Here is a 26269-nt window from a genome sequence, read left to right on the forward strand (position 1 = left end):
TCATGTGTGAGCTGGAGCCATTTGAATGACCATGAAAGCTGCCAGATTGGCATAAAATCCCAACTGATTTATAATGTTTTATATAAAAAAGAGCCTACCACCACTATCCATTCTGACCGACTGATAACTCTAGGCCCACACTGCAGAAGTAGTCGAGCAAGCCACTCAGTTCTAAAACAGTCACTGCCACCCACAAGGATTGCAGCAGTTGAAGGAGAAGGCCCACCATCACCTCCTCAGGGTAACTAGGGATGGAAATGAAATGTGGCCATGTCAGTGACAGCAACATCCCAAAAGCAAATATTTAAAACTCCCACGCGGTCCTCAGTGCGGAGCTGCAGGCTCCCTCTGAGCTAGCACTTAGAAGGAGCCCCAGGTTGAATAATAGAAGAGCCACGCAGTATACTGTCACCAAGGGGAAGCCCCGTGGAGAGAAACAGTAATAGCACACATATAGAGCAAAGTGAGAAAATAAAATAGTTCTAAATTTGGGTCTGCCATAAAGTCTTTCTTGGGTTCAGTGGAGTCACTCACTCTGTAAGTAGGTCCCATGTTCCTTATGTGCCAGAGTTGACTCATACTGTCTAATATCTAACTATACAGTAACACAGCCTAGCGGTGGAACAGTATTACCCCATTGTGATCTTAACCTGATAGCTGTGTTTTTCGCTCTTTGACCTTTTCAAAGGTGGGCCGAGAAAATACTTAGCAAGACGAGACCATATATGAATCATTACGTTGCTTTATTTCATTGCAGATGAACACACAGAGCAACAGTTGTGGTCAGACTCACTTAATTCAATCAGTACGATGTGTCTTTGTGTAATAATACAAAATAGTGAACGTGCTGAGCCTCCACACATCAATGAGTTCTCCTACTTGACTGAAACAAAATAACATCCTGTATTCGTCTGAGCCTGGCCAAAGCTTGCCCTCACAGCTATCAGTTTAAAGCTTGACTGACTTTGCAGCCTTTGTTAAACCTGACTGCCTGTGTCTCCGCCACTAGCTTTTACACCCGTGTTCACAATCCGAGGGGTGGGCCAGTGCCAGACAGCCTTTGCTGAGCGTATGGGCCTAGGAACCTTTTAACTCAATGGGTGTGAGGTATTTACTGATTACCAAGACAGGCTAATGAATTGTTCACTGTTTACAGTCTTTGGGGAAAGCAGTAGACTGTCCAGTCTATTAACAGATTAACCACCTTTCGAGCTGGATCTTGTTCTTGCCCAGGCGTCGTGTTCCGTGGCGGTGGGGAGGGCCTGAAGATGGCTCCGGATGAGGCCCGTTACGGGCCTCGACGCCGTGAGGGCCCGGCTGAATCCTCCCGGCGTTGGTGAGGCCCCGTGGCGGCCCCCCCCCCCCCCCTTGCTGGGCAACGGGACCACAATTAAAATATTCAAATCAATAAAATGAATGAATTGACATACACTTACCTGCGATCTTGAAGGCCCGCCACGATCTTCGGCGCGGCAGCTGGCACTCCCATGCCTCCAAATCCCCATCCGGGGAAAGGCGGCGCCACACTGGTTGGGAGAGGGGGGAGGAGGTAAGATTATCATTGCGGAGGGGGGCGGTGTGAGGAAATGGGGTCATATAAACGTTATGGGTGTAGGAGATGGTGGGAAGGGTTGAAGTGTAAACTTTGTTCAGTTTGGGGGGTAAAGGTCAGATGTTAAAGGTAAGTGTTTTAGCGGGGAAGGGCAAATAGTTAATGTAATCGTTAGTGGGGGGGGTGGGAAAGGGGCGTAAGAAATATTTAATTTAGTGGGGGGGGGGTCTGTCTTTAAAAATTTAAATTAGGTGGCGGGGCTGGTTGCCCTTTAAAAAGGGCACCAGCGCCTGTGCACAGGCAGCTGACACCATTGCCAGGGACGGACAGCCCGCCCCCTCCACGAGATTTGGGGGGGTTGGGCGGAGTACGGCTATTTAGAAGAGCTGCCGCGCTGAAGATCGCGGTGGCTCTTTGGCGTGTGGCCCGCGCGGGCGGGCTGCCATTTTTTTGAGCTCACCGCGGGGCTCTTAAAATCCAGCCCTTCATCTTGTTGCTTTTTTTGAACTTGTATGAATACACTTGGCTTTAAACTCAATACTTAAATGCAACTCTTTTTTTCCAAATCCTTTCCGTGGATAAATGGTCAAAAAATCCACAAACTTGGCAGACATTTTTCAGAAAAAAACTCCCACATCAGTAAATCTCAGCAGTGCTGATTTTATGTGGGCAAGTATTTCAAAAGAAGTGACCAGGTGAAACTGGCATCGGCATGGGACTGACTGAAAACAGGACCTCCACTGAGGCTCATTTGCATTTATCGCGTGGCCTCCAAAAATTTGAAAACCAGTTGAAGAAATATGTTAGAAGGACTCACTTTACTTGAATTAAATTCTGGATTTGTAAGTCAGTAAGAAATGAACTGGAATTTATATAGCACCTTTCACATTCCGAGTGTTTTACAGCGGCAGCCAACTTGCGGATAGTAAGCTCCCACAAACAGCAGTTAGATAAAATGACCAAATTATCTGCTTTTGGTGGTTGACTGTTGGTCAGGTAACCTGCTCTTCAAATTGTGACATGGGATCTTTGGCGTCCACTTGGCCAGGCAGATAGGTCTTGGTTTAACGTCATTCAAAAGACAGCACCTCCAACAATGCAGTACTGCACTGGACCATCAGACTATGCATTGTGAACCCACCATCGTCTGACTCAGAGACGAGAGTGCTACCATTGAGCCACAGCTGGTAAACAGGCACCTTCGTTTACCTGGGCTAATTAGTGGCAAATGGAGCTCCATATGGACAAATGTATATTGTAAGTAAAAATAGGCACATATTCCTTCAAGGTGGGATAGAACTAGCCAAGGAGGAAGATGAAAAAGATCCAAGGGGGTTTGTTGACTTGCTGCTCGCCAGAGCCTAACAGTGTGAGTGGTCAATACACAAAGTGCCGCGGATACTGGGTTGCGTCACTAAATCAGTTAAATTCAATCTGCAGAGGCTATGCTGATACCATGGTCAGGCTGAGCATACAGTACTAGGAACAGTCTGATCAATCCAGGCCCTAGAAGTCTTGTGAAGTCTCTTAATAGTGACATTATGGCAAAATTGATACTTCAACCATCTTTTTAATCCCATTCTTCCCCAGTTACCTTGCCTATCGTAATTTCATGATTGACACGTACCGTCTGAATCCACAGGAGTACCTCACATCAACAGCATGCCGTCGGAATCTGGCAGGGGATGTTTGTGCAATAATGAGGTATGTGATAGAGAAGAATTGTTAAAATGCACATAAAAAAAGTTTCATAACCCCTTAATTCCTCAATTTAATTTTTCTGAAAATTGCTTAAGTGAACTTGGAGTTCTAAAACATGTTATTCTATTGTCCGCGTTGTAAAGTACAAAGAATGGTACAGAGGTCAGTGGCATTGAACCTTTTTGAAAGCCAGGCACCCACTGGGAGCTAATCTTGCTCACACCTCCCACCACTGTGACCCCTTGGACTCTGTCAACAGATTCACAATAGCAACCCCTCTCCGTAATTCCCTCCAGAATGTCCATTCACTTGTGAACAAGGCGCTTGCCATTCATGACCTTATTGTGGATGATTGCATGAACATTGTATGACATCACCTTGACAGAAACTTAGTTTATGGGTGGCGGCACCTTGTCCCTTACTGAAGTCTCTCTGCCTGGCTATACTTTCCACTATCTGTCCTATGTACTGTGGTGGTGGTGCCCTTATGACAAATCTCACTGTAGTTGCTTCCCCTACTCCTGTGGTGCTTTCCCCTGTTTTGAGCATCTTGATCCACACCTCACTCGTCTCTTTTAAAATCCTTGTTTTCTACTGCTCCCCTGAAGTCCCCCCCTGAGATTTATTTATTTATTTTTATTTAGAGGTACAGCACTGAAACAGGCCCTTCAGCCCACCGAGTCTGTGCCGACCAACAACCACCCATTTATACTAACCCTACAGTAATCCCACATTCCCTATCACCTCCCTACACTAGGGGCAATTTACAACGGCCAATTTACCTATCACCTGCAAGTCTTTGGATGTGGGAGGAAACCGGAGCACCCGGCGAAAACCCACGCAAACACAGGGAGAACTTGCAAACTCCGCACAGGCTGTACCCAGAATCGAACCCGGGTCCCTGGAGCTGTGAGGCTGTGGTGCTAACCACTGCGCCACTGTGCCGCCCATTCTTTCTGAGCTATCTTCTCTCCTTTCCTACTTCAGTGATTTCAATCTCCATTTCAATTCCCTTTTCCACCTCTCCTCTGTGTTCAAGCCCCTTCTGTCCTCCCTTAACCTCTCCCTCCGTATAACCTCTCCTACCCATATTCACGGACATCCCCTTGACCTCACCATCTACCATGGTCTCCCTAGTCCCATAGTCTCCGACCACTTCCTTGTATCCCTTGCCACCCACATCATCCAAACTCATGTGCTTCTGCATCCACTCCCTCCCCACTGCCCTCCAAAGTCACTTACAATTGCACTGTGTAACCACCAACTGTCTAGCCTTTGGCCTTTCACAATACCTCTGCAGCTCTTTAGCTTCTCAACTATTGCTTCACCTCTGCCTTTGATGCCCTTGTCCCCTTTAAAACCCTTACGCTTGTTCCTCCTGGTATGGTCCCTATCTTCACTCCCTTAAACCAAACTGTCACAGTTTTTGTGTCAACTTTTCCCATGATAAATTCCCATGTTTACACTTATTATGGGTTATGCCTATGTATGTTCATCATTATGATTGAGCAGTTTGGCCATTGGGTTCCCACAACATTGTTTCTGAAGTTGTCATTCAACATTCTTGTTCTTCAGTAACTGACATTTCTAACGTGCAAAATAAGCGTTGAATCAAAATTTTAAAAATTGACGCATTTACATATCTCATGATGAGGATTAAATTAATCCAGTGAATTGTCTGTGAACTGTGAGCTAAATTTGCAAAGTGCAGTCTAAGCAAGTGCCACATACCTAATTTCCCAGGGTTCATCAGTATGGATTAGTCAGCTGTATTGATGAATTATTTTTCTTGAGCTTCTAGAAGTTTGTACTCAACTTTTCAAATATTTCAGAAAAACAAATGTTTCAAAGATTTATTGATGTAAAATTTATGTTGAGTTTATAATATAATTATAATTTGTATGTCAGAAACAGAAACAAATGTGTTCTGGTTACACTGTTGTAGCTTTTGTTTGGTGCTCTATCAAGTTTAGAAAACATGTTATGCTGAGTTGGAGAGACACACAGACACACTCCCTCTCTCTCACTCAAATGGAGAGGGGATCTGAGGCCAGAAGATGAGAAAGAGTGTGTCGTTTAATGTTAATTCAGTGGTCAAAAAAAAAGTTGAATTTTGAAGCTAACTGCCTCATTTGTTGTCAGGTTGAAAAAAAGCGGTGCAAATCAGTTTAACCTGTGGGACGAAGGTTTGAATGTCTAATACCTGTGAGACAAAGGAGAAAAAGAGAAGGACAAAGAGGAGGGGCATGTGTAGTGGGAAGTTAGGGATAGAGGGAAGCATGAGTGAGTGGGAGAGGGAATGGGAAGGATGTTGCGAGATTGCACATGGTAAATCGAAGAATATGATCTCTGTTAACTGTTTCTGCTTTTTAATGTTGTTGTATCTCTTGTCTGTCCTTTTCTGCCTCTGTCTTTATCTCTAATGTTCTCTCCTTTTCTGCTTTTCTCCCCCTTAGCTCTTCCTTTTGTCTACCTCTCTGTCCTGTTTGGCTTTGTGTTCTGCCTTTTTTGTTTCTTCAGTGCAGGGATAATATGGCCTTAGCATTTCCTTGCCATTCACTATTTAATGACTCGTTCTTCACTAGCCTCTCGCTCCACCCTTGTCCCTTTACTTCCCTCCACAACCCAGCTCCCTTTCTTCCACTCTCCCACTTCCATTAGTACCCCTATCTCTTCCCCAATAAGCAGTCCTCTCAATTCCTGTATCCTCCCCTCACCCTTTATTATCACTTGCCTCATTTTTAACCCCCATCTACTTCCCTCCCACTTTTACTCACTCCTTCCAAGGGCAGTGGTGGGAGATAGAGGACTCATCACCTTCAAGCTATTTCACTCTTCCCTTTCTACATATTACTTTACCTCGCCATCTGTTTCCCTCAAAGGTTTTGTTTGCTTTCAAAATCCAACTTTGAAGGAATCGAATTAGCATGAGAAAAGACACTAACTGCCGGCTTTACTCCATGTTTGTCTGGGTCTATTTCTGTCTCTGTTTCATAGCTTTTAACAATTAAAATCTGTCTCACTGCTATAGTGAGCCAGAAAAACATAGGTGAGATAATCAGTTGGCTTCAAAATGTGTTTTTTTTTATAAATTGGACTATCATTACCATGAACGAAGACCCTCACTTCCTTTCAGGTTATTGCGTTTTCAGAAACTCATACAATGCAGCACAAGAGATAACAACTGGTATCAGTTTTTATTTGCATACATATGTGCACAGCCAGGCTATTTTATTTCAAAAATATAAACTTCACCTCAATAAAGCGAATAAACTTTATTCTTGTTTTCAACATTTTTTGAAGTAAAACCACTGCCAGAAAGCAGCAACAAATACTTGATCTGTACAACTGACTGGTACTGATGCATCCTGCGAAATCAGTTACACTTCATATTCTCAGACTGCACAATTCAAGTTTAACTTGAGTGTCACAGCTCTGCACAGAAACGTCAAGTCCAAGCCCAGGCCTTTGGGAAGGATAGAAGGCTCCAAGTAAAAGACAATTTTAAAATTCTGTTTAAACCCTTATTTCGGGTATTAGAAATTGCACCTTCTGATTCACATTCAGTGATTTGTGTGAAAACCAGCTGGTGGCCAGGATGTGCAATTACAGAGTGATAAGTTTGCATGTGATTTCCATTCTCGGATTTTATAATGGCTTAAAATTGACACCTCTATTCAAGAAACTATAGGCCAGTTAGCCTAACAATTGTTATTGGGAAAATGCTAGAATCCATTATTAAGGAAGTAGTTGTCGGACATTTAGAAAGTTATAATACAATCAGGCAGAGTCAACATGGTTTCATGAAAGGGAAATCGTATTTGACAAATCTATTAGAGTTGTTTGAGGATGTAACAAGCAGGGTGGATAAAGGGGAACCAGTAGATGTAGTGTGTTTGTATTTCCAAAAGGCATTCGAGAAGGTGCCACATAAAAGGTAAGAGCTTATGGCGTTGGGGGTAATATATTAGCATGGATAGAGGATTGGATAAATAACAGTCGAGATAAATGGGGCATTTTCAAGCTGGCAAATTGTAACTCGTAGAGTGCCACAGGAATCAGTGCTGGGGCCTCAACTATTTGCGATCTATATTAATGACTTGGATGAAGGGACCGAGTGTATTGTAGCCAAATTTGCTGACAATACAAAGATAGGTGGGAAAGCACGTTATGAGGAGGACACAAAGCGTCTGCAAGCAGATATAGATAAGTTAAGTAAGTGGGCAAAAATTTGGCAGATGGAGTATAATGTGGGAAAATGTGAGGTTGTCCACTTTGGCAGGAAGAATCGAAAAGCAGAATATTATTTACATGGAGAGAAACTGCAGAATGCTGTGGTACAGAGGGTTCTGGGTATCCTTGTACATGAATCACCAAAAGTCAGCATGCAGGTACAGCAAGTAATAGGAAGGCAAATGGAATGTTGGCCTTTATTGGACAGGGGGTGGAGAATAAAAGTAGAGAAGTCTTGCTACAATTGTACAGGGCATTGTTGAAACCACACCTAGAGTACAGCGTACAGTTTTGGTCTGCTTACTGAAGGAGGGATTTACTTGCATTGGAAGCAGTTTAGTGAAGGTTCACTAAAGGTTCACTGGGATGAAGGGGTCGTCTTATGAGGAAAGGTTGAGCAGGTTGGGCCTATACTCATTGGAGTTTAGAAGAATGAGAGGTGATCTTATTGAAATATATAAGATTCTAAGGGGGCTTGACAAGGTAGATGGTGAGAGGATGTTTCGCCTCATGGGGGAATCAAGAACTAGGGAGAACAGTTTCAAAATAAGGAGTCTCCCATTTAAGACAGAGATGAGGAGGAATTTCTTCTCTCAGAGGGTTGTGAATCTTTGGAATTCTCTTCCCCAGAGAGCAGTGGAGGCTGGGTCACTGAATATATTCAAGGCTGAGTTAGACAGATTCTACAAAGAGTCAAGGGTTACGGGGGCAAGCAGGAAAATGGAGTTAAAGCCACAATCAGATCATCCATGATCTCATTGAAAGGCGGAGCAGGGTCAAGGGGCCAAATGGCCTACTGCTGCTCCTGTTTGTTATGTTCTTACGACACAAAAGTGTGATCATAAACACAGCAATAGGAAGTAATATTTTGTAAATAGGAAGTGAGTGCAGATGTGTGCTTTCTAATAGGATGTATAGATAGATATTCAAAACAGCTACATGCAACCATATTTAGCCAGAAGTGCTGAGTGGATGATCCATCGCGATCTTCTGCTGAGTCTCTAGCATCACAGATGCCAGTCTTCATCCAATTCGATTCACTCCACTTGATATCAAAAAACAGCTGAGTGTGCTGGATACAGCAAAGGCCCTGATGACATTCCAGTTGTACTGCTGAAGACTTGTGCTCCCGAATTAGCTGCACCTCAAGCTAGGCTATTCCAGTGCAGCTACAACACTGGCATTTAGCTGACAGAGTGGAAAACTGACCAGGTATGTTCTGTCCACAAAAAGCAGGACAAATCCAATCAGGCCAATTACCACCCCATCAGTCCACTCTCAGTCATCAACAAAGTGATGGAAGGTGTCGTTGACAGTGCTATCAAGCAGCACTTACTCACCAATAACCTGCTGATTGATGCTCAGTTTGGGTTCTGCCAGGACCACTCAGCCCCAGACCTCATGACATCAACATGGACAAAAGAGCTGAATTCCAGGGGTGAGGTGAGAGTGACTGCCCTTGACGTCAAGGGAGCATTTGACCAAGTATGGCATCAAGGAGCCCTAACAAAATTGGGGCCAATGGAAATTGGGGGGAAAGTTCCCCACTGGCTGGAGTTATACCTAACTCAAAGAAAGATGGTTGTGGTTGTTGGAGGCCAATCATCTCAGCCCAGGACATCACAGCAGGAGTTCCTCAGGGTAGTGTCCTAGGTCCAACCATCTTCAGCTGCTTCATCAGTGACCTTCCCTCCAACATAAGGCCAGAATTGGGATGTTCGTTGATGATTGCACAATGTACATTTCCATTCGTAAAAGATACTGAAGCAGCCCGTGTCCACTTGCAGCAACACCTGGACAATATTCAGGCTTGGACTGATAAGTGGCAAGTAACATTCTTGCCACACATGTGCCAGGCAATGACCATCTCCAACAAGAGATACACTAACCATCTCCCCTTGACATTCAATGGCATTACCATTGCTGTATCCCCAACTATCAACATCCTGGGAGTTACCATTGACCAGAAACTGAACTGGACCAGCCACATAAATACTGTGGCTATTCGAGTAGGTCAGAGGCTGGGAATTCTGCAGCAAGTAATTCACCTCGTGACTCCCCAAAACCTGTCCACCATTTACAAGGCAAAAGTCAGGAGAGTGATGGAATACTTTCCACTTGCCTGGATGGGTGCAGCTCCAACAACACTCAAGAAGCTCAACACCATCCAGGACAAAGCAGCCCACTTGATCGGCACCCCATCTACAAACATTCACTCCCTCCACCACCGATGCACAGTGGCAGCAGTGTGTACCATCTACAAAATGCACTATAGCAACTCACCACGGCTTCTTCAACAGCACCTTCCAGTCCCACAACCTCTACCACCTAGAAGAACAAGGGCAGCAGATGCATGGAAACACCACCACCTGCAAGTTCCCCTCCAAGCTAAAGCCTGGCTCGGGTATAAAATTACAACCCGACCCGGGCCCAACCCAACAACAGCCAACCTGGGGCTGAGTCCTTTAATTTTTTTAAATGCCCGACCCGACCCGAACCCGACACATATAGTCCATGAAGGACTAAAAGAAAAACAGTGTCACACTGCTTCAAACCCTACTTTCCCTGTCGAAGCCTAAAATTGTTCCCTTGCCAATCCACCCCTCTCCACCCTATTTCTCCATGTTAACCTGCACGGTAGATCTACTTTTGTGTCTGTGTTTTTTCAGTAATTCTCTCAGACTCAGTTGTATGTCAACTTCATGCCAGATGTTTGTGTACTTTGAATTATATCATGTTTGTGGTTGCACAGAGGTGCACACTAAATCAATATTTACTTCCTGTTTTATTGTGATATTTCTTGGTTGTTGGCAGGGTGCACGCTTTTCTCGAGCAATGGGGACTGATTAATTACCAAGTGGATGCAGAAAGCCGACCAACACCCATGGGTCCTCCCCCAACATCACATTTCCATGTGCTCGCTGACACACCTTCTGGCCTGGTGCCTCTTCAGCCCAAAGCTCCACAGGTTTGTTTTACAAGCTACTCTATATGCATCACAGTCTATGGCATATAAATTGACAGATGAATTCTCTGAATATTCTATTAATATTATGTTAATGATGCAGAAAGCCAGATTATAAGTTGAGACTAAAGCTGCCTTTAGTACCCATTGGTGGCTGCTTTCTGAATGGGATTGGCAACAGGTCAAAGTGCAGTTATGGTCCAGATGAACTCTTTATTAAAGAAAAATGCGGGAAATGAAGCTTGTTGGAATTTGCACTAATGTATTCAACTTTTAACAGACATCTGCATCCCAGCAAATGCTTAACTTCCCTGATAAGAACAAAGAGAAGGCAGCAGACATGCAGAACTTTGGACTGCGTACTGATATGTACGCTAAGAAAAATGTTCCTTCTAAGGTAAGGCAGGGTTTCAGGCCTAACCCAAGGCTCAGAGTAATGGCTTATAACCATCTGTGACATGATCAACTTGATAGGCAAGAAGGAAGGAAAGATTTCCAGGTTAAGTGAGGCTATACCTAGTCATAGAGTCATAGAGAGATACAGCACTGAAACAGGTCCTTCGGCCCATCGAGTCTGTGCTGACCAACAACCACCCATTTATACTAATCCTACATTAATCCCATATTCCCTACCACATCCCCACCTTCCTCAATTCTCCTACCACCTACCTACACTAGGGGCAATTTACAATGGCCAATATACCAATTAACCTGCAAGTCTTTGGCTGTGGGAGGAAACCGGAGCACCCGGCGGAAACCCACACGGTCACAGGAAGAACTTGCAAACTCCGCACAGGCAGTACCCAGAACTGAACCCGGGTCGCTGGAGCTGTGAGGCTGTGGTGCAAACCACTGCGAGGTCATAGTGAGGTCACATTCCTAAAACAGGCATTTATTTTCCCTTTCAAATGAATTGAATTGGTCGTTCAGTAGGATCTTATTTGATGGAAGTACCCTATGGATGGGGACTTCCCAAAAGATTGCTTTCTGTGCTGTTGTAAAGAATGGGCATTTTATCAGCCTGTGTGGGTTTATTTCAGTGCTGTCTCTCCCATGGCATGATTCATAGAATCATACAACGTACTGCTCAGATGGAAGCCATTCGGCCCATCGTGCCTACGCCTTTTGGAAGAGGAACTGGGGTTTTCCCAGGTTTTACCCAATGCTTCTTTCTCGAACAGCACTGCCAGAAACAGAGCACCTAGTCAGCACTGTTTATGGGATCTCTCTGTGTACAAAATGGGTGCTACGTTTGCCTTCATAATGGCAGTTACTTCAAAGTAACTCATCATTGTGAAGTGCTTTGGAGTGTTTTGGTGATGCTGCATAAATTGAAATGTTATCATTCCCACCAGGAAGGCAACCCTTTGATTTCACTTCTATTTTCCTTTCCCCCAGAGTAAAGCAGCCGCTAGTGCTACACGAGAGTGGACGGAGCAAGAGACACTTCTACTGCTTGAGGTAAAAACATGCGATTCTAATTCAGAGCAGTCTGTACAAGCTAACCCAAAACCAGCAAAAGCTGACACAGGCCACAAAGCACTGATGCCTGAATGGCATTCTCTGTCCCCTTACTTCATGGCTGCAGACTTTGGCCACTTCTCCCCCCCACAAGTGACACTGTTCCTCCCACTCTTTCTTGGGTAATACATAGGAATTACTAGACAAAAACAGATCAAAGTCTACCTAGTTTGCCTTCTGCCATCCATCCTGTAGGCACATGATACAATGATAACGGGGTTGTTGACTTATTATAGCAATCAATCTATATCGATGAGTCTGCAACAGACCCAGGCATGAGGTGAGGAAAACCCCCAGTGGTGGAGAGCTTTGGGAACCATAGGTCCAAAGTCACCTGTTCCTCTCAAACACACGACACTCACCACACGTCATGTCTCAAATTCCTCAAATACTGTATCTCGAAATATGGGATGCTGGGATGGTAATTCTGGCACTCTGCTCCCCACAGCACCCCTGTGTAATGTTCTGATGTTCCGAGCCAGGAATGTCAGTAACACATTGTCGGGTGCTGGAACTGCCCATTGTATGCTGGGAACTTGCCATGCACGGACGACAAGCATCAAGCAGTTTTATTTTGCACTGATAATGTGGAGACTGGCCAGCTGTCAGAAGATTCGCCCAACTGTTTTGGAATTGCACATTCGTATACTATCCATTTATGGTAATGTGGAACCAGCAAGGAACAAACGAATCTTTGCAACTAAAGAATTAAAAGGTATTGGAGAGAACAGAACTTAACCCTTGCCGTACTTGGACAAGGAGTGGGTTTAGGTTTACAGAATTTATTTGTGTTCAGTAACTTATAGATAATGATCACAGGGTTGCAAAATACTTTTGACCACTCATTGTGATCAAAGGAATGCTCTTTATATTTGGGTGTTGCTTAATATGTAATTACATGAGGGACAGGAGACAGAGAACATAATGATCATAGGATTTACATATCAATTCGTATTAATAGAGTGGGATTGGCTCTGACTTCTGTATCAAATTATCAGAATTCCAATAAGGAACTTGAAATCTCACTGTGGAGAGCTGTCCCACAGACTAGTCAAGCAACAGCCTGACATAGTCATACTCACCAAATGATAACTTACAGCCAATGTCCGAGACTCCTCCATCACCATCCCTGAGTATGTCCTGTCTGGCTGGCAGGAGAGACCCACCAGAGGTGGCAGCACAGTGGTATCTAGTTGGGAGGGAGTGACCCTGGGAGTCCTCAACATTGACTTCGGACCCCATGAAGTTTCATGGCATCAGGACAAACATGGGCAAGGAAACCTCCTGATGATTACCACCTACCGCCCCCCAGCTGATGAATCAGTGCTTCACCACGCTGAAAACCACTTGGAAGAAGCACTGAGGGGTGCAAGGGCACAAAATGTACTCTAGGTGGGGACTTCAGTGTCCATCACCAAGCGTGGCTGGGTAGCACCACTACGGACAGAGTTAGTCGAGTCCTGAAGGGTATATCTGCTAGACTCGGCCTGCAGCAGGTTGTGAGAGAACCAACAAGAGGGGAAAAACCGATTTGACCTCATCCTAACCAGAATACCTGTCATCTTGTCCATGACAATATTTGTAGGAGTGACCACCACACAGTCCTTGTGGAGACAAGTCCCATCTTCACACTCAGGAGGATAGCGTCCATTGTGTTGCGTGGCAGTACCACTGTGCTAAATGGGATAGATTCAGACAGATCTAGCAGCTCAAAATTGGGCAACCATGAGGAGCTGTGGGCCATCAGCAGCAGCTGAATTGTATTCAACTACAATCTATAACCTCCTGGCCTGACATATCCCCCACTCTACCATTACCATCAAGCCAGGGGGCCAACCCTGGTTCAATGAGGAGTGTAGGACAGCATGCTAAGAGAGCACAAGGCATACCTAAAACTGAGATGCCAACCTGGTGAAGCTACAACACAGGACTAGAATAGAATATTACAAAATTAGAATATTACAGCGCAGTACAGGCCCTTTGGCCCTCGATGTTGCGCCGACCTGTGAAACCATCTGACCTACACTATTCCATTTTCATCCATATGTCTATCCAATGACCACTTAAATGCCCTTAAAGTTGGCGAGTCTACTACTGCTGCAGGAAGGGCGTTCCACGCCCCTACTACTCTCTGAGTAAAGAAACTACCTCTGACATCTGTCCTATATCTATCACCCCTCAACTTAAAGCTATGTCCCCTTGTGTTTGCCATCACCATCCGAGGAAAAAGACTCTCACTATCCACCCTATCTAACCCTCTGATTATCTTATATGTCTCTATTAAGTCACCTCTCCTCCTCCTTCTCCAACGAAAACAACCTCAAGTCCCTCAGCCTTTCCTCGTAAGACCTTCCCTCCATACCAGGCAACATCCTAGTAAATCTCCTCTGCACCCTTTCCAAAGCTTCCACATCCTTCCTATAATGCGGTGACCAGAACCGCACGCAATACTCCAGGTGCGGTCTCACCAGAGTTTTGTACAGCTGCAGCATGACCTCGTGGCTCCGAAACTCGATCCCCCTACTAATAAAAGCTAACACACCATATGCCTTCTTAACAGCCCTATTAACCTGGGTAGCAACCTTCAGGGATTTATGTACCTGGACACCAAGATCTCTCTGATCATCTACACTACCAAGAATCTTCCCATTAGCCCAGTACTCTGCATTCCTGTTACTCCTTCCAAAGTGAATCACCTCACACTTTTCCGCATTAAACTCCATTTGCCATCTCTCAGCCCAGCTCTGCAGCCTATCTATGTCCCTCTGTACCCTATCCAAAACTCCACCGACCTTAGTGTCATCCGCAAATTTACTAACCCACCCTTCTACACCCTCTTCCAGGTCATTTATAAAAATGACAAACAGCAGTGGCCCCAAAACAGATCCTTGCGGTACACCACTAGTAACTAAACTCCAGGATGAACATTTGCCATCAGTCACCACCCTCTGTCTTCTTTCAGCTAGCCAATTTCTGATCCAAAGCTCTAAATCACCTTCAACCCCATACTTCCGTATTTTCTGCAATAGCCTACCTTGGGGAACCTTATCAAACGCCTTACTGAAATCCATATACACCACATCCACTGCTTTACCCTCATCCACCTGTTTGGTCCTTCTCGAAAAACTCAATAAGGTTTGTGAGGCACGACCTACCCTTCACAAAACTGTGCTGACTATCTCTAATGAACTTATTCTTCTCTAGATGATTATAAATCCTGTCTCTTATAACCTTTTCCAACATTTTACCCACAACCGAAGTAAGGCTCACAGGTCTATAATTACCAGGGCTGTCTCTACTCCCCTTCTTGAACAAGGGGACAACATTTGCTATCCTCCAGTCTTCCGGCACTATTCCTGTCGACAATGACGACATAAAGATCAAGGACAAAGACTCTGCAATCTCCTCCCTTGCTTCCCAGAGAATCCTAGGATAAATCCCATCTGGCCCAGGGGACTTATCTATTTTCACACTTTCCAAAATTGCTAACACCTCCTCCTTGTGAACCTCAATCCCATCTAGCCTAGTAGTCTGAATCTCAGTATTCTCCTCGACAACATTTTCTTTCTCTACTGTAAATACTGACGCAAAATATTCATTTAACGCTTCCCCTATCTCCTCTGATTCCACACACAACTTCCCACTACTATCCTTGATTGGCCCTAATCTAACTCTAGTCATTCTTTTATTCCTGATATACCTATAGAAAGCCTTAGGGTTTTCCCTGATCCTATCCACCAATGACTTCTCGTGTCCTCTCCTTGCTCTTCTTAGCTCTCCCTTTAGATCCTTCCTGGATATCTTGTAACTCTCAAGCGCCCTAACTGAGCCTTCACGTCTCATCCTGACATAAGCCGCCTTCTTCCTCTTGACAAGCGTTTCAACTTCTTTAGTAAACCACGGCTCCCTCGCTCGACAGCTTCCTCCCTGCCTGACAGGTACATACTTATCAAGGACACGCAGTAGCTGCTCCTTGAATAAGCTCCACATTTCGATTGTTCCCATCCCTTGCAGTTTCCTTCCCCATCCTACGCATCCTAAATCTTGCCGAATCGCATCATAATTTCCTTTCCCCCAGCTATAATTCTTGCCCTGCGGTCTATACCTGTCCCTGCCCATCGCTAAAGTAAACCTAACCGAATTGTGATCATCTACATCTAAATCTAACACCTGGCCGGGTTCATTACCCAGTACCAAATCCAATGTGGCATCGCCCCTGGTTGGCCTGTCTACATACTGTGTCAGAAAACCCTCCTGCACACACTGGACAAAAACTGACCCATCTAAAGTACTCGAACTATAGTATTTCCAGTCAATATTTGGAAAGTTAAAGTCCCCCATAACAACTACCCTGTTACTCTCGCCCCTGTCATGCATTCTAAACAGCAGAACAACATGATATCGATGGAGCTAAGCGATCCCACAGCCAACAGATCAGATCAAAGCTCTGCAGTCCTGCCATATCCAGTCATGAATGGTGGTGGACAATTAAACTAACCAGAGGAACAGGCTCCACAAACATCCCCATCCTCAATAACAGTGGAGCCCAGCACATCAGTGCAAAAGTCAAGACTGAAGCATTTCCAACCATCTTCAGCCAGAAATGCTGAGTGGATGATCCATCTTGGCCTCCTCCTGAGGTCCCCAGCATCACAGATGCCAGTGTTCAGCCAATTTGATTCACCACATAATATCAAGAAACAGCAGAAGGTCCTGGATACAGCAAAGGCTATGGGCCCTGATAACATCCCAGCTGTAATACTGAAGACTGTGCTCTAAAAGTAGTCATGCCCCTAGCCAAGCTATTTCAGTACAGCTACAACACTGACATCTACTTGACAATGTGGAAAATTGCCCAGGTATGTTCTGTCCTCAAAAAACAGGACAAACCTAATCTGGCCAATTACTGCCCCATCAACCTCCTTTCAATCATGAACACAGTGATGGAAGGTGTCGTTGACAGTGCTGTCAAGCGGCACTTACTCAGCAATAACCTGCTCACAGATGCTCAGTTTGGGTTCTGTAAGGACCACTTGGCTCCAGACCTCATTACAGCTTTGGTCCAAACATGGACAAAAGAGCTGAGTTCCAGAGGCGAGGTGAGAGTAACTGCCCTTATCATCAAGGCAGCATTTGACTGAGTGTGGCATTGAGGAGCCCCAACAAAATTGAAGTCAGTGGGAATCAGGGGTAAAATTCTCCACTGGTTGGAGTCACTCTTAGCACAAAGGAAGATAGTTGTGGTTGTTGGAGGTCAATCATCTGAGTTCCAGGACATCACTGCAGGAGTTCCTCAGGGGCGTGTCCTAGGCCCAACCATCTTAAGCTGCTTCATCAAAGACCTTCGCTCCAACATAAGGTCAGAAGTGGGGATATTCGTTGATGATTGCACAGTGTTCAGTACCATTCGTGACTCCTCAGATACTGAAGCAGTCTGTGCCCACATGCAGCAACACCTCAACAACATTCAGCCTTGGACTGATAAGTGGCAAGTAACATTCTTGCCACACAAGGCCAGCCAACAACTATCTCCAACAAGAGAGAATCTAACCATCTCCCCTTGACATTCAATGGCATTACCATCGCTGAATCCCCCCACCATCAATATCCTGGGGGTTACCATTGACCAGAAATTTAACCAGCCATATAAATACTGTGACTACAAGAGCAGGTCAGAGGCTAGGAATCCTGAGGCGAGTAACTCATCTCCTGACTCCCCAAAGCCTGTCCGCCATCTACAAGGCACAAGTCAGGAGTGTAATGGAATACTCTCCACTTGCCTGGATGGGTGCAGCTCCAACAACACTCAGGAAGCTCAACATCATGCAGGACAAAGCAGCCCACTTGTTTGGCACCCCATCCACCATCTTAAACATTCACTCTCTCCACCAACGGTGCGCAGTGACAGCAGTGTGTACCATCTACAAGATGCACTGCAACAACTCAGCAAGGCTCTTTCGACAGCATCTTCCCAACCCGCAACCTCTTCCATCCAGAAGGACAAGGGCAGCAGATGCATGGGAACACCACCACCTGCAAGTTCCCGTCCAAGTCACACACCATCCTGACTTGGAACCATATCGCCGTTCCTTCACTGTCACTGGGTCAAAATCCTGGAATTCCCTTCCTAACAGCAATGTGGGTGTACCTACCCCACATGGACTGCAGCAGTTCAAGAAGGCAGCTTACCACCACCTTCTCAAGGGCAATTAGGGATGGGCAATAAATGCTGGCCCAGCCAGCGATGCCCACATCCCATGAACAAATAAAAAACTACTTCAATAATGATTATCCCTTGCTTCCTCTGACGTATTTCAGGATAATAGGATTTAATTTAATGAGTATTATATGTACCAGTGACTGCTCGGGGAGAGTATACCAGCCTTGATACTATCCTGATTTAGATGACACTTCTTTTTATTTTATTTGTTGGATCTGACAGTCAGTTTGTCCGTTAGGTAGTTGAAAGTATCACAGTGCGACCTCATAAAAGTGGCCCTATCAGCATGGATCAGGAAATTAGGTATATTGCTAGCTGAGCTCCTGATCCCACCATTATGATGTTTTGCTACTCTGGACTTAGTTAATTAGAGCTAATTCTGCTTTGTTAAATGGAGGCACATCCTATCTCACCAGCAAACTCCCTTTTCTAAGCAAAAACTCAGCCAGCCCCTCGGCAATCAACCTCTCACAGCTCTGATATGAAAGTCACACATTGTTCCCCCAAAATTCATGCCACACATGCCTTCTACTGAAGCTGAACTATCTTGCTGCCCTCTCCCAGCACTTTTTGCTTTCCACCACTCTACCGGTTAGAAAAATCTCCAAACCTGTTTGTGAAGATGCTGAGACTAGGATGCTTTGGTGGAGATTGTTTATTGCTTGTCACGGAGCTTACTTCTGCTCTCCAAACCACACCACCAGCCAGTGCTGGCTGGCTGGCTCTCTATTTATATAACTTGACTACGAGGTATTTATCATCCATTAGCAGAACTTCAGACCCTAACATACCTGGTAGCAAACACTGTCGATGCTAAGCAGGTTCAAAATATCAATATTTATTTCATGCTGTTTACCTTAAAAACATATTGTCTAAGCCTTATGACCATGCTTTTTTTGGTGATATAAGGTGTGCTTGTTCAACTCTGTAACTTAAAGCTTCATCTATGCCCTTCTTGACTAGTGGCAGGTTACTTTTGGGTGCAGGGATGGTGGTGGCCTTGGCTGTCTGATTGCAGGATCATGAGATGGTGCTTTGACAACAGGAGCTAGGCTGACAGCAAAGTGACTGCCATCCTGTTCCGCTCTCTGCCTATCCTCCTGCTCAAATCAGGCCCTCAAAGGATTTATATAATTACAGACACTGTGAGAGGAAGCTGCCTCATCAGACCCTTCTCTAGCCCGTTCCCCAGTGGGCATGCCAGCTGGATGACTATTGATATACTCAATAGGGTGCCTCTGGTGTGATTTAAGCTTGCTGTCCCTCCTCTTTCCACACAATCCCCAATCGGTGGTCTCAAGATCTCAATGCCAGCAGACACGGTGATTGAGAAAAATTTGGTCAACCCTTGTTTGTTGGAGTTCCTCTGCAGATGATGGTAAAAATATCACTCCCTTCCTGATGCTCTGTATATCTGAAAATCACTCATGCAGCACTCCAGTAATGTCGAAGGTACAATCTGGCACATTCTCCACCAAGTAGCCATGGCAGACTCAAAGGATGTGGAAAGTGTGTGCTTCTGCATTCACACCAGTCTGAAGGTTATTCTATCCAAAGAGCAGATATACGTTATGGCGCATCATCCTACTCTGATCTTTCCTCCTCTTCCTCTACTGCCACTTCTATTTGTGAATCACCTGATGCATCTCTCTCAAACCCCTTAGTATCTTCATTCTCCTGGTTCTGTGCTAGTATTAGGAACAGGTGGAGTGCTGGGCACAGCCTTCTAGACTCAGGGTCAGGTTTTGATCTAACTGTAGAACACAAACCCAAAGGAGGGAGTCTTATATCTTGGTTTTGACTGTCCTCTGCACTCTCTAACATTTACATTTCTACCTATTGGCACCAAGATCCCAAATATTCAAGAGTATTTGACATTTCGGAAGGATAGGAAGAAAGAAACTGAAGGTGGGGTAGCTCTGTCAATAAAGGATGAGATCAGTATAATAGTGAGAAATGATCTTGGCCGGTAAGATCAAGATGTACTGTCAGTTTGGGTGGAGATAAGAAATAATAAAGGAAAGAAGTCACTGAAAGGAGTAGTTTATAGGCCACCTAACAGTAGCTACACCGTAGGGCAGAATATAAATCAAGAAATAATGGGGGCTTATAGGAAAGGTACTGCAATAATCATGGGTCATAGAGTTTTACAGCACAGAAGCAGGCCCTTCGGCCCATCGTGTTCATGCTGGCCATCAAGCACCTATCTATTCTAATCCCATTTTCCAGCACTTGGCCCATAGCATTGTATGCTATGGCGTTTCAAGTGCACATCTAAATACTTCTTAAATGTTGTGAGGGTTCCTGCCTCTACCACCCCTTCAGGCAATGCGTTCCAGATTCCAGTCACCCTCTGGGTGAAAATATTTTTCCTCAAATCCCCTCTAAACCTCCTGCCCCTTACTTTAAATCTATGCCCCCTGGTTATTGATCCCTCTGCTAAGGGAAAAAGTTTCTATCTCTCTATCCTATCAATGCGCTTCATAATTTTGTATACTTCAATCAGGTTCCTCCCTCAGCCTTCTCTGCTCTAAGGAAAACAACCCTATCCTATTCAGTCTCTCCTCATAACTGAAATGCTCCAGCCCAGGCAACATCCTGGTGAATCTCCTCTGCACCCTCTCCAGTGCAATCACATCCTTCCTATAGTGTGGTGACCGGAACTGTACACAGTACTCCAGCTGCAGCCTAACTAGTGTTTTATACAGCTCCATCGTAACCTCCCTGCTCTTGTATTCTATGCCTCGGCTAATAAAGGCAAGTATCCCATATGCTTTCCGAACCACCTTATCTACCTGTGCTGCTGCTTTCAGTGATCTATGGACAAGTACACCAAGTTCCCTCTGACCCTCTGTATTTCCTACCATCCATTGTATATTCCCTTGCCTTGTTAGTCCTCCCAAAATGCATCACCTCACACTTCTCAGGATTAAATTCCATTTGCCACTGCTCTGCCTATCTTACCAGCCCATCTATATCGTCCTGTAATCTAAGGCCTTCCTCCTCACTGTTTACGACACCACCAGTTTTCGTGTCATCTGCGAACTTACTGATCATACTTCCTATATTCACGTCTAAATCATTAATGTACACTACAAACAGCAAGGGTCCCAGCACTGATCCCCGCGGTACACCACTGGACACAGGCTTCCACTCGCAAAAACAACCCTCGACCATCACCCTCTGCCTCCTGCCACTAAGCCAATTTTGGATCCAATTTGCCAAATTGCCCTGGATCCCATGGGCTCTTACCTTCTTGACCAATCTCCCATGCGGGACCTTATCAAAAGCCTTACTGAAGTCCATGTAGACTTCATCAACTGCTTTACCCTCATCTACACATCTAGTCACCTCCTCGAAAAATTCAGTCTAGTTTGTTAGACACGATCTCTCCCTGACAAAGCCCTGCTGACTATCCCTGATTAATCCCTGCTTCTCCAAGTGGAGATTAATCCTGTCCCTCAGAATTTTTTCCAATAGTTTCCCTACCACTGATGTTAGACTCACTGGCCTGTAATTACCTGGTTTATCCCTGCTACCCTTCTTGAATAATGGTACCACATTTGCTGCCCTCTCCTCTGGCCAGAGAGGATTTGAAAATTTGTGTCAGAGCCCCTACTATCTCCTTCCTTGCCTCACATAACAGCTTGGAATACATCTCATCTGGGCCTGGGGATTTATCCACTTTTAAACCCGCTAAAACAGCTAATACTTCCTCCCTTTCAATGCTAATTTGTTCAAGTATATCACAGTCCCCTTCCCTGATCTCTACACCTACATTGTCCTTCTCCATAGTGAACACAGATGAAAAGTAATCATTTAATACCTCACCTATGGGTGATTTTAACCTGGAGGATGAGCTCAATAGAGTGTATTAGGGAGCAATACGTTCTGGAACCAACCTAGGAGCAGGCTGTTTTAGACCTGGTAATGTGTAATGAGACAGGATTAATAAATGACCTCATAGTAAAGGATCCTGTAGGCAAGAGTGACCATAACATGATAGAATTTCACATTCAGTTTGAGGGTGAGAGGTTTGGGTCTGAAACCAGTGTCTTAAACTTAAAGGCAATTACAAGATATGGAAACAGAGTTGGCTAAAGTGGACTGGGAGAATAAGTTAAAAGGTAACACAATAGAGAAGTAGTGGCAGACATTTAAGGAGATATTTCATAACTCTCAACAAAGATATATTCTATTGAGAAAGAAAGATTCTATGAGAAGGATGCACCATCCGTGGCATACTAAGGAAGTTCAGGATGGTATCAAATTGAAAGCAAAGGAGTACAATGATGCAAAGGTTAGTGGTAGGCCAGAAGATTTGGAAAGTTTGAGAAACCAGCATGACTTAAAAAAAAAAAAGAGGGAGAAACTAGAGTATGAAAGTAAACTGGCAAGAAATATAAAAACGGACAGTAAAAGCTTCTAAAAATATGTAAAAAGGAAGTGAGTAGCTAAAGTAAGTGTTGGTCCCTGAGATGGTTGAGACTGGGGAATTAATAATGGGAAACAAGGAAATGGCAGAGACTTTGAATAAGTATTTTGTATCTGTCTTCACAGTAGAAGACACAAAAAGCATCCCAAGAATAGCAGAAAATCAAGAAGCAAAAGGGACAGAGGCAGTTAAAAATAATCACGATCACTAGAGAAAAAGTACGAGGAAAACTAATAGGACTAAAGGTTGACAAGTCCTCTGGACCAGATGGCCCCTGCATCCTAGGGTCTTAAAAGAAGTGGCTGCAGAGATAGTGGATGCATTGGTTGTAATCCCCCAAAATTCCTTAGATTCTGGAAAGCTCTCAGCGGATTGGAAAACCGCAATGTAACACCTCTATTCAAGAAAGGTCTGGGTGGGGCATAGAAAGCAGGAAACTCGAGGCAAGTTAGCCTAACATCTATCATTGGGAAAATGCTGGAAACCATTGTTAAGGAAGCAGTAGCAGGACATTTAGAAAATCATAATGCAGTCAGGCGGAATCAACATGGTTTTACAAAAGGAAATAGAGTTCTTTGAGGATGTAACAAACAGGGTGGATAGAGAGGAACCAGTAGATGTAGTGTATTTGGATTTCCAAAAGGCATTCGATATGGTGCCACTTAAAGGTTACTACACAAGATAAGAGCTCATGGTGTTGGGGGTGATATATTAGCATGGATAAAGGATTGGCTAAATAACAGTTGGGATAAGTGGGGTATTTTTAGGTTGGCAAGCTGTAACTAGTGGAGTGCCACAGGAATCAGTGTTGGGACATCAACTATTTAGGATCTATATTAAGGACTTGGATGGAGGGACCGAGTGTATTGTAGCTAGATTTGTGAACGATACAAAGATAGGTGGGAAAGCAAGTTGTGAGGAGGACACAAAGTGTCTGCAAGGAGATATAGATAAGTTAAGTAAGTGGGCAAAAATTTGGCAGATGGAGTATAATTTGGGAAAATATGAGGTTGTCCACTTTGGCAGGAAGAATGGAAAAGCAGAAAATTATTTACATGGAGAGAGACTACAGAATGCTGGGGTACAGAGGGATCTGGGTGTCCTTGTACACGAATCACAAAAAGTTAGCATGCAGGTACAGCAAGTAATTAGGAAGACAAATGGAGTGTTGGCATTTATTGCAAGGGGGTTGGAGTATAAAAGTAGGGAAGTCTTGCTATAACTGTACAGGGTGTTGGTGAGACCACTTCTGAAGTACTGGGTACAGTTTTGGTCTCCTTATTTAAGGAGGGACATACTTGCATTGGAAGCAGTTCAGAGAAGGTTCACTGGGCTGATGCCTGGGATAAAGGTGTTGTCTTATGAGGAAAGGTTGAGCAGGTAGGACCTATACTCATTGGAGTTTAGAAGAATTAGAGTGATTTTATTTAAATATATAAGATTCTAAGGGGGCTTGACAGGGTAGTTGCTGAGAGGATGTTTCCCCTCATGGGAAAATCTAGAACTAGGGGAAACAATTTAAAAATAAGGGGTCTCTCTTTTAAGGTGGAGATGAGGAGGAATTTCTTCTCTCAGATAGTCGTTCATCTTCGGAATTCTGTACCCAAGAGAACAGTGGAGGCTGGGTCATTGAATATATTCAAGGCCGAGTTAGACTTTTGATCTACAAGGGAGTCTAGGGTTATGGAAATGGGCAGGAAATTAGAGTTCAGGCCACAGTCAGATCAGCCATGATCTTATTGAATGTTGGAGCCGGGTTGAGGAGCCAAATGGCCTACTCCTTCTCCTGTATCTTATGTTGTGGTTCCAGGCATTTGCAGAACTGTCTACCGACAGGACAATTAGAGTTCCAGCCAGATGGAGCCAAGCAATGTAAACATGGTTCTGTCTGGCTGGATTCTGAACTGCAGCAACCATTCCCAGACAGCTATCTGCAATGTAAATGGACTTTTAGTGATGTAATCCAGCATTCGTCCTTCTGTATGGACCAGATGTCTGAGATAAAAAAGGTTAGTGTTCTAATACATTGTCCTTTTGAACACCCTGCTCATGACTGATTCATATCTACTTCCCTTTTTTCCATAGGCACTGGAGATGTATAAGGATGATTGGAATAAAGTCTCAGAACATGTAGGCAGTCGCACACAGGATGAATGTATCTTGCATTTCTTGCGTTTACCGATAGAAGATCCATACCTTGAAGATTCTGAAGCCTCATTGGGCCCGTTGGCTTATCAACCAATTCCATTCAGCCAGTCTGGTAACCCTGTCATGAGCACTGTGGCATTCCTGGCATCTGTTGTTGACCCACGGGTGGCATCAGCAGCTGCAAAGTCTGCATTAGGTAAGATGAGTTAAACTCTAGTTTTAGGTTTGTATTGAAAGACAGGCCGTACTGGCTAGAACATAGACAGGAGAGTTATGGCTGTTATAAATAGGGCTATACTGATCAGAATATATACAGGAGAGTTATGCCTATCGTATATGCCAGTAGACCTCCTGTGGTGTTGCTCACTGTGATTCAGAAAATTCCATGTTTTATCACAATAAGAGTAGTTATGCCATGTAGAAGATAACATCAGGTCATTTATTACGTCAATTTTTTAATGTGGCATAATGCATTTTTCCTGCTGCTTCAGTGATTGATTTCAGAACTCTGTCCATTATTCTGTGACAACAAGAAATGAGTACCCTTTAAATCCCTTCACTTTATATTCCTCATCTCTTTGAAACCTGATATTACACTGTTGAACTGTAAGAACTGGAGCTACGTATCTGCTATTTAGCAATACTGAGGACAGGGAATGGGGTTTAGCTGCACTTGGGGACTATCCTTGGTTTTGTAGGATTGGGGCAGGTCCTTGCAGTTGATAGCATTGGGGATTGTAGCACTGGGGGAAGGCAGTAGGGTTTGCTAGCACTGGAGGATGATGAAATGTACAAAGTTTTGAGGGGCTTGAATAGAGTGGAGGTGAAGGGCCTATTTACCTTAGTAGAGAGGTCACTGACTAGGGGGCATAGATTTAATGTGATTGGTAGAAAAATTAGAGAGGAGTTGAGGAAAATTTTTTCACCCAGAGGGTGGTGGGGGTCTGGAACTCACTGCCTGAAAGGGTAGTTGAGGCAGAAACCCTCAATTCATTCAAAAGGAGTCTGGATAAGCACCTCAAGTGCCGTAATCGGCAGAGCTACAGACCAAATGCTGGACAGTGGGATTAGAAGGGGTGGATCGTTTTCTAGTTGGCACAGACATGATGGGCCAAGTGGCCTCTTTCTGTGCCTTAAACCTCCTTTGATTCTATGATCCTGGGATTTAGTAGCACTGGGTCGATCATGGCTACCCGACCCGAACCCGACGGGACCCGACGACGTGTCGGGTTCGGGTCGGGTCGCTCTTCCGGGTCCAGCATTCGGGCTCGGGTCGGGTCGGGCCAGGTTGGACAAAGTGACAGTCAGGACGTCAAGGCGGGAAACACTCTGCACTAGTCTGCAGTGAGCGGTTCCATCCAAGGTAGAGCACAACCTCTTTAATATAATCAACTTTATTTCGGGTGGTCGGGTTGGGCGTGGGAAAAAATGAAATGACCCGGGATAGGTCGGGCTCGGGTTGGATGTGGTTCTGTCGGGCTCGGTTCGGGTTTC

The 26269-nt window shown here is 44.6% G+C and overlaps 2 protein-coding genes across 2 annotated transcripts in view; one reads left to right on the forward strand and one right to left on the reverse strand.

Annotated features, from left to right (window-relative positions):
* Positions 1–26269, reverse strand: part of hat1 (histone acetyltransferase 1) — a 232113-nt gene that overhangs the window by 143730 nt on the left and 62114 nt on the right. The window lies entirely within an intron of this gene.
* The window catches only part of smarcc2 (SWI/SNF related, matrix associated, actin dependent regulator of chromatin, subfamily c, member 2), a 164474-nt gene that overhangs the window by 99450 nt on the left and 38755 nt on the right, over positions 1–26269 (forward strand). Inside the window, exons 15-19 of the mRNA XM_068024936.1 lie at positions 3143–3256; positions 10301–10454; positions 10732–10848; positions 11850–11912; positions 24713–24971. Coding sequence (XP_067881037.1) covers positions 3143–3256; positions 10301–10454; positions 10732–10848; positions 11850–11912; positions 24713–24971 — 707 coding nt within the window. The remainder of the gene's footprint in view (positions 1–3142; positions 3257–10300; positions 10455–10731; positions 10849–11849; positions 11913–24712; positions 24972–26269) is intronic.

The sequence above is a fragment of the Heterodontus francisci genome, chromosome X, assembly GCF_036365525.1.
Source record: "Heterodontus francisci isolate sHetFra1 chromosome X, sHetFra1.hap1, whole genome shotgun sequence".
NCBI lineage: Eukaryota > Metazoa > Chordata > Chondrichthyes > Heterodontiformes > Heterodontidae > Heterodontus > Heterodontus francisci.